Raw genomic sequence first — 15,232 nt, 5'->3', positions numbered from 1 at the left:
CTTTCTGGAAATAGATTGTATTTTGCCCAATTGATTGGCTACTATCGAAGTGACAAATTTTCCACTGGAAATCTAATAACAAAAGATAAGAATAGAAACTTAAACAAATCATAAATTATTAATTGAAATCAAATGGATTGAAAAAGTCCTCAAACAAACAGAAAATATTTGATTCAGTTCATATTCTCAAAGTTAACAACAGGCTGAACTACAAAAATGATCCCTCTTCCCTTGTTGGAAACTTTGGGGATGATGGACATCTGAAATAAAACCTCGTCCTCTCTTCTCATTCCATTTTGGGAATAGTTTGGTCATATCAAGAAGTCAGCCCGTATTTCAGACCATTGAGAGACCCATTTATCACTATCTGATTCCCACGATGAAAATAGTCGCCGCCGTCAAATCTCCGGTTAGCTTCCTCACTGCTGTCTTCACCTTCATCTTCATCATCACAGTCTTTTTCTTCACCTTCATCAGACGATAAAGGAACCAGCCAACAAGCACCATATAAATGCCCATTAACACACACAAAGTACTCCAATCCAGTCTCCATCGAACCAAGCCGCCGCGCAGCACTTTTGGGTATCAGCCGCGCCGCCGTCATACTCCAAACCCGAGCTCTACAGAATGGACACATTGCTCCCTCTTCAAGCTCCACCCGTCTACTGATCAAACTCGCCCTTGTTCTAGATTTCATAAATCCCCAAAATACCCCTCTGAAAAGCCCCAAATCATCACTCCCAGTTGGATGCTCGCACGGATCACTCACGTACAGCAGATCACTTCTACATTTCTTCACCAAAAAACTCCGACCCGATGTTTTCGAAAACCGGGATGTTTTTACGAAGTGACCCGATTCCGGTTCGCCCACTTGGAAATGCCGGGTCGATTGACATCCATTGCAGAAAAACATCAATTTTGCCATCGCCTGCCATCCGCCGCCAATTCTACCGCTCGGGGAGCCGTCAGTTAACGCCGTTATCATTTGCGGGGCACGATACACGCACAGCTCTCTCCATAGAATCCTTCTCGCTACTGCACGGAGTTTCCTATTGACCGACGCCGTACGACATAGTGTACGCATATCCCAATTCATTGAGGCAAAGACCAGGATGAGAATCCTCTCATTGTAAATTCCAGAATCTTCCGGTTCTCCGGCTGGATTGACCCGCCGTCTTTGGCTCCGATTGTCACTCATACTTACTTTTCCGACGAGAATGTGGTCAATTGTTTTTTTGGGAACTTAAAATAAACGGCTAAGAGTAGATAAATACCTGCTCATCATTGCCTCCTAAAATAGAAAATACTTGCTACGTGCTTCTCTTTCATTGGATGATAGAGACCATACGGATATGATATTTCATCGGGTCAATGTAATCGAGTGGAAGCAAGCAAGGATCCATGGACACGTGTCCTTATTAAATACATAATTTTTTGTGGCTCGAAAATATCTTATGTAATACGTGGCAGGGCTCTGAATATTTGGGATTTTACTATATCTTTCTACAAGTGTGTCTTGAAACAAACAACTTACACGTACATCATTTTGACTTGTACAGTTACTCATAAGTTTGTAATTTGTAGGGAAGAAAGAGACAGATCGATATAGCATGATATTTGTAGTATTTTATATCATTCGAAAGATATTTCTCATGCGCCAGATGGATAAAAGCGCGACAGATCACTTGTTTATGAATTTAAATTTTGGATACTATAATGTGGAATTATTGATTTAAAGTTATACATATTTACAGGTGTATGTACTATAATATTGCTTTTTATCTCTTGAGCTGCTTCTCGTCTTCCTTCATGTTTGAGTATGGTTTTTTATTCTGGGAATTTTTGTTACCAATGTGAGACATGAAACTTTATTCTTTACTTGATCCTTTTCATCTCCATGTTCCATTCATACCATAACTTTGCAATAACAAGAATAGGTAATGGTAACAATTTACGAATTAACACTATTTACTACTATATATGAAAATTAAAGTGATTATTGTAGACCTTTTTTTTTTGTTTGTAAATTTCAATCTATGCGACCAACATATGCTTTAGATAAATATTTTTTTTATTTCAATTAAAGCCTATGAAACTTCTTATTCTACCCTAGTAATGTGCAATAATCACTTTCATACAAGATCGATTTTTTTATTCTCGCCTCTACCAACTATCAGGAACGAAATGCAAAAAAATCAAGGGGCACTTTGAATTGAACTCGACGAATTAGAGATATATTTTTAGACATTGATTAGAAGTGAGTTTCTGCTTATCGAAAGCAATAGATAACTTATACATATGATTTCACTATTATATTGAGGTTAAATAGTAATAATTGAGATTAAATAGTAATAAAAAAGGTAGTGTGGTAAAATACATATATCAAACATTATTTTTTTAATGGGTACGTTAAGTCAAATAGTAAAAAATAAAGAATAAACTGAGAAAATAATTCTTTCTACTTTTTAAAAGTATAATATAGTAACATGCGTATTAAAAACACTCAATTAAAAAAAAGAATTAGAGAAATTTTATGTTATATGTGACAATCCTTTTAATATTTTTCTTAAATTACATGGTAGTACGAGCAAAACTTTCAAAAATATGTCCTACATTTCAACTTAAAAGACTAACGCATTGACTATAGTTGGCTTGGAATAACATGAGAATTATATAAAATTAAGCTTATCTATTGCAAGGCCTACTAAGTAATCGGATCCATTTCGGGTCGCACCACATTTGAAAAAAGGAAAAATCCCATTGCCAAGCTGTAGCTTGTGGACGGCCTCAATTATCTCATCATGGAGGCCTCCATTCTTTCTTAAATTCTCCACCAACAAAAAAAATGGTTTCGTTTGGCTGAGTTGCCAAGAATCTCCCCTACCCTTGGAAACTGTTCATATTTTAACCCCATTAATAAGGTTCTGAGAGTAGGGGACACATAACTTTGAACAGACAGACGCCTATAAATTCCTCTATCAAAAATTCAAAATGGGTACTTCTCCATCAGTCCCTCAAAAGTCAATCCACGAATTCACCGTCAAGGTGATGTTTTTACAATACGCATTATCATTCTCACATCTTGGATTTTTTTTTAAAAAAAATAAAATCTTTGTGGTGGGGTTGTTTCCAATTTACAGGATAGCAAAGGAAAGGATGTAGACCTCAGCATCTACAAGGGAAAAGTGCTTCTTGTCGTCAATGTCGCTTCCAAATGGTTTACACTTCTCCTTTTTTCATTTTTTTTATATGCAAGTTTCCAACTTTAAGATTTATTATCTGTATTGGTTAGTTAGTCACGCCTCTGTTACAATTTGTGCGACACTTTTGGTTTATCTAGATTCAAACTACGTTAAATCTGTCCAACATTTTAAAATGTAATTTTTTTTTCACATTAACACGAGAAGAATTGCAAGTTATTGTACTATTCGTATAGTTTCTTGAATATTCAAATTTTAATTTTAAAATATTTTAGTTGATATATTCCAATTAAGCTCTAAGATTAGTTAAATTGATTGTCAATTAAATTAATTTTCTATAAGCAAAAAGTATCACATCAATTGGGGTGGGGGTGAGTATTTTTTGTATGATATATTACCTCCTTGTACATATGATGATGGTGTGCGTGTTTGTTGAAACAGCTCATTCACAAACTCGAACTATACTCAGTTGACTGAACTCTACAACAAGTACAAGGATAAAGGTGATTTATACGTTATAAATGTATACATCATTTGACCGTATTTTTCTCTCAAAATGTGTTCCTCATATTGTCACAATTAGTTACTGACTATACATGATGACATATTCATATTAAATATAATACTCTTGACTTATTATTTTTCTCTGAAGTTTGTACTTCCTGAAGTATGTTTGTGATTCTGTACATACGACAATGTATATATTTTAATTGAAATTCAGGCTTTGAGGTCTTGGCCTTCCCCTGCAACCAATTCTTGAAGCAAGAGCCTGGGACAAGTGAGGAAGCACAACAATTTGCTTGCATAAGATTCAAGGCAGAATATCCCATTTTCCAAAAGGTAAGATGACATAATTGATAAATTTTGATATTCAAGGCCTTTTCACCTACTGACATGGATTGAGTTATTGTTTGAATTGCGCTAATGCTCTTAGTGGTCGTTATGGGTGACAGAAGCGGCTAACAATCTTCCCTATTGGATGTTGAAGGCGTAAACACACTTACAGAGTGCACAAATCAACTAGAACGTAATACATGTAAAAAACATGAGACTAGAAGCAGAATCAGGATGCTTGAAGCATATATAGAGGTTCTTTAGCTTTTAGCTCATTTGGGTCTGACCTTGCTGCATTTTGAATCCAATAATGCCATTCTTCATCATTGCATCATTTCCAGTTATTACTTATTGTTCATTGTCTACTTATTACGTTTGTTTAAACTTTCGATAAGTAAGCCTCATCTGTGTTGCACCCAAGGGTGTGGTGTGACATTCGATGAAGAAAATGAAATAGGAACAACCGTGCTGGCTGTAATAAACCGATAGCTCAAACCCATAATAATCCAACACCACATGAGGCTGGGGTTTGAATCCCAGCACAGGGGAAAAAAGATATATCATTTCATCCTATCTGCCTATTGAAGAATTACGTACCTATACTGGTGGGAGGATATAGGTATCTAGTGGAATAGTTGAGGTGCGTGTAAGTTGTCCCATTTATCTGGTGGCCAGAGACCACCTTACAGAAAGGATCTTCGGATCTTCATCTGTGTCTATACTTTTTCTAAGTAATCCTCATTTGTGTTTGTTGTCTACTTTTTACCTTCTGTATAGGTTTCTATACCATGTGACATTGTTTCTCTTTGGATCCTTTCTTGTTGCCATATGGTCTTCTTAGCATACAGATATCAGTTAGTTCTTAGTATATGTGTTTAATTGTATTGGTGAGTATTTCAGTTGAACAAATAAATGATTGTTAGAGTTATCCTACTGAAAACTTATTATTTTGCTAGAGTAAATCTCATTAAAAGACCAGAAAGCTGATCAAATGTATCAGGAAAGCCGTTGTTGTAACCGGTTCATTATCTCTTTATCATTTTGGTGTGGAATTTCCCTGATCTAATTATATAGACTTACCACAGATCAGCAGGAACTGTATAAAGGGAATGTGTGTGGGCAATTGCTTTTTGTTGCTTTACGCCTTTACCTTTCAGCCATTTGTCCCTTTTTGTCATTATTTCAATTTAAATGCAATAATTCAAGTTTTTCAATTGTGTTGTACCATTGAACATGTTTCTGCCCTTTTACCAGAAGTTGGAAGCAGCCAACCTGCTATATATGACCTTTTTGCATCCCATGTATTAGTCACTCTTGTATATCAAGATTTTGAAGAGTCTATCTACAGCTGGTTATTGAAATATCTTTTATCATTTAATTGCAACTATGTTGACCTAATAACAAATTTGAAAGTCAAAATAGGTGCAAGTTAATGGTCCGGACACAGTACCAGTTTACCAATTCCTTAAATCAAGCAAAGTTGGTTTTCTCGGTTCCAGCATCAAATGGAATTTCACCAAGTTTCTGATTGATAAGGAAGGAAAAGTTATCAAGCGTTGTGGCTCCACTACTGCACCATTGGCAATTGAGGTTGGCCTCTCTTTCTCTCTCTCTAGAGTCTTGGGGCAGCAACCCAGTAACACAGAAGTTCATATATCGTTCTACTTGCCCTTGGCTAAAAAAATAAAATAGGGCAACCTAGTGCACTAAACTCCTGCTATGTGCTGGGTCCAGGGAAGGGTTAGACCACAAGAGTCTATTGTACATAGTCTTATCCTGCATTTCTGTTAGAGTCTGTTTACACAGCTCGAACCCGTGACCTCTTCATCCTAAATCTTTTAAAATAAAAGTTAGGAATTGTTTTTGAGGTAGCTGCATCTTAACAACTCTCCACAAGGTTGGGAAAAACTTATGTCCTCTATGGTTGTTTCTTACAACAACTTATCCAGTGTAATTCCAAGAACGGGGTCTTTGGAGCGTGATGTGTACACAAACCTTACCCCTACCTTGTGAAGGATCAACATTTTAACTTCCTGCAAGTCTCTCTTCTATTCGAATGGCCATGACTGTTTGGACAAGATAATTTTGTGGACAAATTTGTCATGAGCGTCTTTACTTGGTCTCATGGGAAATACGCCTATCCAAGATCTCCCTTTATATCCCACCAAACAGAAATAACTTACAAGGGTTCCTTTTATCTTTCAGTAAGAAAACATATCGTCCTGCTCTCTATGACAACAAATACTTCAGAATTTATCTATTGCAGAACGGCAAAAAGTTAAAACTTTGTCCAGAAGGGTGGTTTGGGAAGAAAAATAGGAGATGAAGAGAACTGTGTATGAGCCGATGATGTCGGCTTTCAAGAATAATAATATGAAGTAGTAGAAAACATGTCTTGACTTATTTTTTGATAAGCATGATCTACATTAGTCTTGTGCAAATGGAAGACTATTAGATTTTCTGAAATATAATTTTTGTTAATGACTCCAAATCAAGAAGCTAATTCAGTCCCCTTTACGAGATTTACGTACATACTGAGGTGGTTTTCCCTGGATTTACTTGCAGGCCGATATCCAAAAAGCACTAGGGAAGGTGTGAGAGGCTACATCAACTTTAGTTGATGAGCTCAGTTATATAAACAATAAAAAACAGAGGATGGAGATTTCTTGCATATTCTGTTTGTTCAACTTGCATGTGCTCTTGTACATTTGTAGTGTTATCTGGGGAACAAAGTTTCAAGTTTTTGCGCGTCTCCTACCTGTCTATCCCTATCTCCTCAATGTAATTTATATTGAATACAAACAAATATATAGTCTCTGTTTCATGGTGAAAAGTAACTTAAATTTATGTTGCAAATTCATGGTGAGAACCTCTGATAGCTGCAGATAATATCGCTTGAGATATGTTGGCAACCTCTAATATTGCTTAGGAGTAATAAAATAAAATATTCAATGATGACAAGAATTTTTGGTTTAACAAAATGATCAGAAGAGTTTTATTAATATACTTGTATATAATATATAATTAGCAGACGTAATACAATGAGTTATACTACATTTAAACTTTTAAGAGGTTAATTAAGCTCCATGTCCCCTCCTAAAAACCTTTACTTATTGTCTATTAAGTATTAATAACGTAGTAATTATTAGGAGTCGGCCAAACTCCATTCCACATGGCGTTTTAATTATAGAGAAACATAATCATCGATACATACTTATGGAGACTGGTGTGACTTCTGATGATTATTATTTTGGAACCTAGCCGAGGAACTACACGTGAAAGTTACACCGCAAGTTGCATGAGCCAAAGTAGTATACTGATGGACAGGCCTAGAAAGGAAAGTAGGCAAATGAGCCAATAGAGAACAGACACATTCGCTATCGACAGCTTTCATCCACCTACAACATTCCTCTTCTACTGGAGTATATGTATACACGAGACCCGTAGGAGATGAAGGTCCAGGTGCAGGCGCAGGCGCAGGCGCGGGTGCGGGTGCTGGAGAGATCACGGATATTGGGTCAGGTACGGGTCCTGGTTGAGGCAAAGGAGTAAATGGCAAAAATTGACATGCATTGTTCACAAGTGTAAATTGAGAGAGACAAAGTGGACGAGGGACAACAGGGGGCCAAGGCGCAGATTGGCATTTAGATCCTCCTAGGTAAATTACTAGGAGTAACAAAGTTGAAACTTTTCCTTGGATCATGTTCGTTTTGCTTCTTATAATGTTTGTTTGTTCACTAATAGAAATGAGAAAGTAGATACATCTTCAGCATTCCTCCTATGTTACTCTTATATAATGACAAGGTTGCATTCATAATCTTTATATGTTACGTTTTCATAGTTAGGTATATTCTTTTTTTCTGGCTTTGCAAGTAATTAAAGAAGACAAAAGGAAGTGAGTAGGACTCATTCTTTTTATGTTAACAACACTTCTTTAATTATCTGACGATTACTTCGTGTCTTTTTTTTTTGGGTTATATTACTGTAAGCAAACAAACTTTTTTTCTTAAAAAAATGCTTAAAATTGAATTTTTTTTTACTCGTAAAATTCAATCACATTTGACTAGTATAATACTGTAATATAGTTTTAAGGAGTCCTTCGGGATGACTCAGTTGGTTTGGAGGGTGGTCATCCACATGGATGATTCGAGTGCGCGTTACATCCCCTGTGTAGTTTGCAGGCTATTACACAGTGGGGGGTTTATCCTGTGCACAAAGTACTCACCCGAAGGGTAGAGATTGTAGCGGCTGCAGATTATTCTGAAGTTTCCAAAAAAAAATGGTTTAAGGGTTTTAAATTATGTTCACATGTCAACGCAAAATGTGTTTACACACCTAAGTTATTTATAAGGTATATATAGGCGTAATACATAACCATCTTACATTTGTCATGATATTTTATTTAAACACTCAAATTACATTTTGTTTCAATTGAACACCTCTACTTTAACCTGTTACTTCTTGTTTTAAAATCAAGTTAAAATGCCGCTGCCAAAGACAATATATCCCTGTTAATATCTGTCCCATCAATACTACAATAACCCATTGAGCTCTTATTATAATTTTCACACAAGAATTTAGTAACAATTTTCTTGCTTTGTCCCACTACCATATTTTCTCCTCCTGTTTTCCTCGTTTTATCAACATGACTTCTATTGCATCCAGTCGATGTACATTCCATCCCTTAACATTTATCAAACGATTTATTTTCTCAAACTGTTGGCTTTCTGATTTACAGTTGTTAATCTTAACTTCGTTAATGGCTTCTTCAAGTAGCTTAACACGTGTCTCCTCGTCAATGGACTTTGATAATTCTCCCTAAAATAACGATCGAATTCTGGGACACCAATGGCCTTTCTAATACCTTTGGAGTAATCTGAATTTTTAGGATTGAACATAGTCCGACGTCCGTACCTCGTTCACAATTCCTTTTATCGGCCATTTTGTCCACTTGTTCGGACAAAAAAGAATTTAGTACGTGCATGGACACATCAACCCAGAGGAAACAAATTGAAAATATAATTAAATAAATAAATAAATATATGCTCTTTCGAAGAATTTAACCGTTTAGATGAATCCGTACGTGTTTGAGAAGAATCAAACTTCATGCAAAGGGATGTGTTAAAAGAATAATTAAATGTTGTAATTAATAAAAGGAATTATTTGCCCCATATGGCCTCTTTTGGTGCCACTCTTTAAAATTTGAAGATTTAACTTAGTAAATTAAACGGTGAATTTTCCAGGATATTTATGTGAAGACCCTTTAAATTTGTCTTTTATATATATTTTCTTCTTAAAATTGAGGGGTGAATTCCCCCAAATTAGAAAAATCGAAGATCATCAACCAACTGAACTACTAAAACTTTCCTACTAAATTTTGCCTTTAAATATAGCTATATAGTTGGAAAAAAAATTCCAACACAAATTTAGTCCACTAGACTAATGGGGGACATAATAGGCTATGAAGTGTAAAACTCCAGCTATAAGAATCTAATATAAAGTTTAACAAGTATTGTTTGTGCAAGTAAAAGCTTGGATTGACGGTCCTAACTTTAGACTTGTATATATAAAATTTAATTATGTATTCCTTTTATTTGTGATACCTCATTCATAATATCTCAACTTATTTATTCCATTTTTGCTCGAAAATAACTTGTTCATAATCATATTCATTTCATTCATGATACTTTATCCATTTCACTATGATATCTCAATTAAATTTATTCATTTTTAGCATGAAATCATCACAAATTAAATATAAAATTTTACAGAAATACTAAGATTGAAAAGAGCACTACATATGCGTGTATCCCACCGAGCAAAACTTTTTGAAGGATGATAACGATGAGGAGGAGAGAGCATACTTGTATCTGAAATTTGTCAAATCAGCTACAAATCGACTAATTTGAAATATATTGGATACAATTTAAATAGCACGGTAAAAATTGGCTAACAGGTGCAATTCTTACGATTGTAAAATGAGACGGCCCACGTATAGTTCACTGGGCGTAGTGCCCACGATGAGGCGGCCCATGTGCTTATGGGCTCATGAAATACGATGCGACGCCATTTTAATGGGAGCTTGTGTTTTTGAATAACCCTGGTCCCTGGCCATCCTTGCCCTAAACCCTACTGTGTCTTCAATTTCTTCAGCACAATGAAGCTCGTCAGGTTCCTGCGACATCTTCAAAAAAGGAAAAAGTTTTTTTTTCCAGTGAGTTTAGCCATGGATTTAACTTTAACTTTAACTTTCTGTGCAGATTTTTGATGAAGCTGAACAACGAGACTGTCTCAATTGAGCTCAAAAACGGAACCGTTGTTCATGGAACCATTACAGGTCACTCTCACTATCTTTCTCTCTATTTTTGTTCTCACTATATATTTTGTGTAGCTATATTTACGTATTAGATGTGACCCCTGTAAAATATAAAGTGAACAATCTGAACTTATGTAATTGCTGAATTGCTTACGACAATATGTGAATTAAAGAATTTGCTTGTATGAGTTTGATTTTCTGGGTAGAGAAATTATTTGGAAGTGTCGCTAACTGAAAGTGTAGTTGCTGGAGGGATATGCAAGTTGCTAAACTGAATTTGGTTAGTGCTATTAATTAAAGTTAGTTCATAGCAGATGGGTGGTAACTGCAAGAGCTTACTTCACTCTCCTTCACTTACCATGAGTCGCTATGTATAACTATAAATGCATGGAATTTAGGGCAGATTAGCTATTGAAAGTATATGAGGTAATCCCTCTCGATCAGTCTTCTCCTCTCTCTGTCCTTCTGAATCTGTTAGCTTCTTATCTTCTCTGAATCACGTGTATTATTTCCACTTCAGTCTTTCTTCAACTATGAAGCTCCTTTCAAATACCAATAGGAACTCATTCTCCAGTGCAAGGCTATTTCTGCCTATCATCACTGTAATTTATGTCTAGAGCATTGTAATTCCTCTATGTTAATGCTTTAATTGTACTCTGTTTCGATACAAATGATCTCTCGTTCTCTTTTTTGTGGTTCTACAATTTGGGTTATTACACAACTCAAAGAAATTGGAGTGTTTTATATTCACAATAATAATTCAACACTTCCTTCATAAGATTTTTTTCACAGTACTAGGGGCTCTTATTTCAGGCTCTCCAACTACGAAATTTATACCTTCTCAAGAAAATGATGCAAGAAGAGCAAGAACTCGAGTCTTCAATGAATTTGTATGCATTTAAATACAACTATAATATCTCAATCCCAACAAGTTGGGTTGCCTATATGAGTATCCTATATTTGTTTTGCTCTATTTGGACCGTTTCATTTATTCCCATTTTATATACTGACTTGCAAATCTCTATAAAAAACAAAACAAATCAAAGAAATTGCGGGAATGAAGATGGAATTCATATTATATTTTTTGTCATTTTCTTAATATTTTTCATAAGTTAACCTCATTCACATATTCTTTGCTTTAAAACTTAAAACTATGTTTGGTAGGGGTGTCAAAAGCAGTTTAAGAGGAACAGAAGTAAGAGAGGAAAATTAAGAGCTAATTTCTTTGTAAGTAAGAAGGGATAGGACGCAAAAGTAGATGGGTTGTGTATCCTTCTATCTGGACTTTTCAGTATATCTGAAATTTGATGGAAAAAAAACTTATTTGTCTTACTTCTCCTCCAACCATACCAAACAATCAGAAGTACATCGTTTATCTTTACTTGGGGGGTGGGGTGGGGGTGGGGGTGGGGGTGGGGGTGGGTTAAATCAATAAATGAGCAACACTTCACTTAAGGGAGATTAATTACTGAATAACTAATACTCCATTTGAGGGGGAGTTAAATCAGTAAATGATCAATGCTTCACTCAAGGGAGGTGGATCGGTAGAATCTCTCTAAACTTGAGATTGAGATATAGTATTTTCTAATACTTCTAAATTTTCAGGGCAACTGTTACCATTAATTTATTCATCAGTAGAAAAATAAAGATTTTTTGGTACTTCTTACATTGTTATTAATTTTATGTTGTATAATATTAGCCCGAGATGAGTTTCAATGGAACAACATGGTCAATGAGGATTCATATAGCTGATCCCAACTTGTTTGGAACTTAGGTGTTGTCTCTTTTGTTGTTGTTGTAAGATCGTCACCATCATTTTGTCAATACAATAGGTTGATATTGTAATGCTCTTTAAAAAATTGCGTTATCTTGCATATGGTTCCAGATCGTTATGCCCCCATTGTTCTCAGTTCCCTACAACTGAAAAGTTCTATGCTGGAATGAATTTTTTGATCAATTAATGAGCATTACAAAGAATTTGATACATTTGTTTTTGATGAAGTAAAGGATTTCACTAAAGAGCATCAGGGTGATGCTAAAGGCAAAAGTGTACAAAGAAAGAGAGCTCTTATCTGGAATCATTTGGCCCAAGAGCTCTCTAATTTTCTATGCAAAACCCTATTATATTCATCCTGTTGTTTCCAAGATGTGCATTAGTTTCTCTAATCTCCTCAATGTAACATTAATCGACCAAACCTATGTTCCATGATCAATTTCATCTGTATTAAATTTTTTGATTACCTAGCTGTTGCTATACTGTAATTTTCTCTTGTTATAAAAAATATAAGCGACAACCATGAATCATGATGCCTTCACTTGTTTGTGGATTGTCCACTGTCTATGTGAGGCGCGAATAAGCTATGATTTCTCAGCTTGAGGTTAAAATTCTAGGTACTTTAGGTCTGAAAGTAGACACATCAGGTGGAGTACTATACGGTGGTCATATTTGATATTTGGGCCTGTAGAACTTGCGAAAAGAGTGAGAAGTGGCATATGTGGTGTTGTGTACACCGACAGTCACTTTTGCTATGTAATGTTTACTGATCTTAGATTCTACTAGCCGGAGGGTCCGAGGCCTCTTGGACTCCCTAGCTTTCTCCTTTATCTTTTCTTCCTTTATTTGCTCGGCATGTGTCATTAGCCTTGAGATGTCCATTTCCTTGATCAACATGGCGGTTCTACATTCTTTGTCCACCAAGTCCGACACACTCAAGACAAACTTGCTTATACGAGCTCTAGAGTCGACAACCATGAATGGAGCATATTTGGACAATTGAGTGAATTTTAGGCATACTCTCTCACGCTCATGTTACCTTGCCTTAGGTTGATTAAATCTTGGACCTTAGCTTCCCTCAAGGAAACCACCCTTGAACTCTTCCCAATCAACCGGACCTGCATCTCTAGCCCTTTCACCCTTCCATTATTCATACCAAATCTGAGCAACTCCCTTGTTGATATGCAGCCAAGTCCGCCTCCTCCACCGGACAAATTCCCATGATGTCCACAATCTTGTAAATACCCTCGATAAACTCTTGTGGATCCTCGTCCACCTTCGAACCATGGAACTTCGTAGATTCGAACTCCTGTTATTTACTATGTATGTATGATGCTCCAGCTTATGCAGATGTGAAATCAACTTATAGCTTAGTATGCTGGACCCAGGTTTTATCACAACAACACTTAAGGGCTGCATTTATAATTCGTATCTGTTGTTGTAATCTTGTTTTCAATGCTATATGTAATTCATCGTACTGTAGGTTTTGTAGCTTCTCATCCCTTTATTCTTTTTGGTGCTCCCTTGAAGTCCTTTTTAGTTAGGCTTCTTATGGCAAGCATCAGGGCTTTTGCTGGTTGCAGGATGCATCGAAAGTGTCATTGGCAAGAAGGCCAGCAATGATGAGGGGCGGCCTTTGCTTCTTCCTCCCCCTCCCCCCCAAAAAAAAAAAACCCTCATAAAGGGAACATGAGAGGTCTTTCTTGTGGAAAAAAAACTGTTGTGCAAAACAGGACATGTACCATCCAAATTATGGGTCCTAATTTTGCATGGAAGCTTAGTTGATGGCTATCTCTGTATTGCAGAGTTTATCTCCATTTTAGATCACCACAGTAGTCAAAAACAAATACTGTCCTATCCTCATATTTAGAGACCTATATGCATTTTTCCTTTCTCTGTTGGTTGTCCTTTGCATGTTTCTGACTTTTATTCTGTGAGGGGTTGCGTATACTAACAGACAATGGCTTGTTATATTTGGGATATATAAATATGTTTTCAAGCATATCTGTATGTGTTTTGATATTAACTAGGCACAATGGCTATTAAATCCATCTCCTTACTGACTTTACTAAATTGAGAGCTGTGAGTTCAAGTTTCTAAAGGGAGTTATATTTTTATAGGTGTGGATGTTAGCATGAATACACACCTAAAGGCTGTCAAAATTACGCTAAAGGGGAAGAATCCAGTGACGTTGGATCACCTGAGTGTGAGGGGTAACAACATCCGTTATTACATCCTCCCTGACAGCTTAAATCTTGAGACACTGCTGGTGGAAGAAACACCTAGGGTGAAGCCAAAGAAGCCAACAGCTGGTATTGTCATATTGTTAAGGACTATGTTCAGAAGTATTTTTGCCTTCTGACTGTATGGTTAAATTTTCTTGACGCTTGGACATCTACTAATGTCCTCTTCCTTTGATCCTTACTCTTCAGGAAAGCCTTTGGGACGTGGTCGAGGGCGTGGGCGTGGTCGTGGACGTGGTCGAGGGCGCTAAATGCATTCAAGCTGCTCTAATTTTTTGCAGTATTGTCTCTGTAAACATATATGTATGGATAAAGGGACTTGCTCTTAGTTTTCGTATCTCGTTCAATTATCTGCCTAATCAAGTCACTGAACATATTGGTCATTTTTGCATCTGCCCAGCTGCATTCTGCTTACTGCATTTACCTTAATGAAACTCCATAATGCCAACATTTACTTCGTAATTTAGTCTTCGAGTCAAAAGTTAGCGTGCGTGTGCATTTGTCAATCTCGAATTTCTTTTCCTAACTTGTTTATCTGGAAGCACTATAAGGGTTTATCAACTGTGACTCGACTGGTAAATCAGTAAGGTGCACGTCATTCTAGATTAAATTACCCAAGATCACATTATCCAAGCTATGAAAATAATTGCGAAGTAGTGAGTGCTTTTTCTTTTAATGGGAAATAATTTGTTGAAATGAAGAAAGATAAAGAGAACAAAAACCAAGAATAGAGTGGAATGCTACTACGTACAAGTCTACATTTGGACCAAATTGAAAATGGAGTAAACATTAAGTGGATGGTCGGTGATACATAGTTTGAATCCCAGTAATCGTTCATGGTTTTGAAGCTCCATCAAAATTTTAA

General features: G+C 36.2%; 4 protein-coding genes across 4 annotated transcripts; 2 read left to right on the top strand and 2 right to left on the bottom strand.

The window, feature by feature from the left end:
- Positions 1 to 94: 94 nt before the first annotated feature.
- Positions 95 to 1,264, bottom strand: LOC129898710 (EID1-like F-box protein 3). The gene has a single exon (XM_055973356.1). It carries the CDS (start codon positions 1,196 to 1,198, stop codon positions 317 to 319), a length of 882 nt encoding a protein of 293 aa, XP_055829331.1. The 5' UTR covers positions 1,199 to 1,264; the 3' UTR covers positions 95 to 316.
- Positions 1,265 to 2,717: 1,453 nt separating this feature from the next.
- On the top strand, positions 2,718 to 6,890 carry LOC129898712 (probable glutathione peroxidase 5). The gene is made up of 6 exons (XM_055973358.1): positions 2,718 to 3,045; positions 3,141 to 3,217; positions 3,642 to 3,703; positions 3,922 to 4,040; positions 5,457 to 5,624; positions 6,600 to 6,890. The coding sequence occupies exons 1-6, from the start codon at positions 2,992 to 2,994 to the stop codon at positions 6,630 to 6,632; spliced, it is 513 nt and encodes a 170-aa protein (XP_055829333.1). The 5' UTR covers positions 2,718 to 2,991; the 3' UTR covers positions 6,633 to 6,890.
- Positions 6,891 to 7,068: 178 nt separating this feature from the next.
- Positions 7,069 to 7,813, bottom strand: LOC129898713 (classical arabinogalactan protein 2-like). The gene has a single exon (XM_055973359.1). It carries the CDS (start codon positions 7,735 to 7,737, stop codon positions 7,249 to 7,251), a length of 489 nt encoding a protein of 162 aa, XP_055829334.1. The 5' UTR covers positions 7,738 to 7,813; the 3' UTR covers positions 7,069 to 7,248.
- Positions 7,814 to 10,101: 2,288 nt separating this feature from the next.
- Positions 10,102 to 14,833, top strand: LOC129899331 (small nuclear ribonucleoprotein SmD1b). The gene is made up of 4 exons (XM_055974266.1): positions 10,102 to 10,205; positions 10,295 to 10,371; positions 14,245 to 14,436; positions 14,557 to 14,833. The coding sequence occupies exons 1-4, from the start codon at positions 10,192 to 10,194 to the stop codon at positions 14,616 to 14,618; spliced, it is 345 nt and encodes a 114-aa protein (XP_055830241.1). The 5' UTR covers positions 10,102 to 10,191; the 3' UTR covers positions 14,619 to 14,833.
- Positions 14,834 to 15,232: the final 399 nt, after the last annotated feature.

Source organism: Solanum dulcamara, chromosome 8 (assembly GCF_947179165.1).
Source record: "Solanum dulcamara chromosome 8, daSolDulc1.2, whole genome shotgun sequence".
Classification (NCBI taxonomy): domain Eukaryota; kingdom Viridiplantae; phylum Streptophyta; class Magnoliopsida; order Solanales; family Solanaceae; genus Solanum; species Solanum dulcamara.
The sequence above is the reverse complement of the archived record's forward strand: the minus strand, read 5'-3'. Positions and strand labels throughout refer to the sequence as shown.

Bases quoted from the DNA above. Each gene is read 5' to 3' on its own strand.
- LOC129898710 (XM_055973356.1), bottom strand. From the start codon at position 1,198: ATGAGTGACAATCGGAGCCAAAGACGGCGGGTCAATCCAGCCGGAGAA.
- LOC129898712 (XM_055973358.1), top strand. From the start codon at position 2,992: ATGGGTACTTCTCCATCAGTCCCTCAAAAGTCAATCCACGAATTCACC. The intron at 3,218-3,641 runs GTTTACACTTCT...TTGTTGAAACAG, and splicing joins GTCAATGTCGCTTCCAAATG to CTCATTCACAAACTCGAACT. The intron at 4,041-5,456 runs GTAAGATGACAT...AAGTCAAAATAG, and splicing joins AATATCCCATTTTCCAAAAG to GTGCAAGTTAATGGTCCGGA.
- LOC129898713 (XM_055973359.1), bottom strand. From the start codon at position 7,737: ATGATCCAAGGAAAAGTTTCAACTTTGTTACTCCTAGTAATTTACCTA.
- LOC129899331 (XM_055974266.1), top strand. The intron at 10,372-14,244 runs GTCACTCTCACT...ATATTTTTATAG, and splicing joins TGTTCATGGAACCATTACAG to GTGTGGATGTTAGCATGAAT. The intron at 14,437-14,556 runs GTATTGTCATAT...CTTACTCTTCAG, and splicing joins GCCAAAGAAGCCAACAGCTG to GAAAGCCTTTGGGACGTGGT.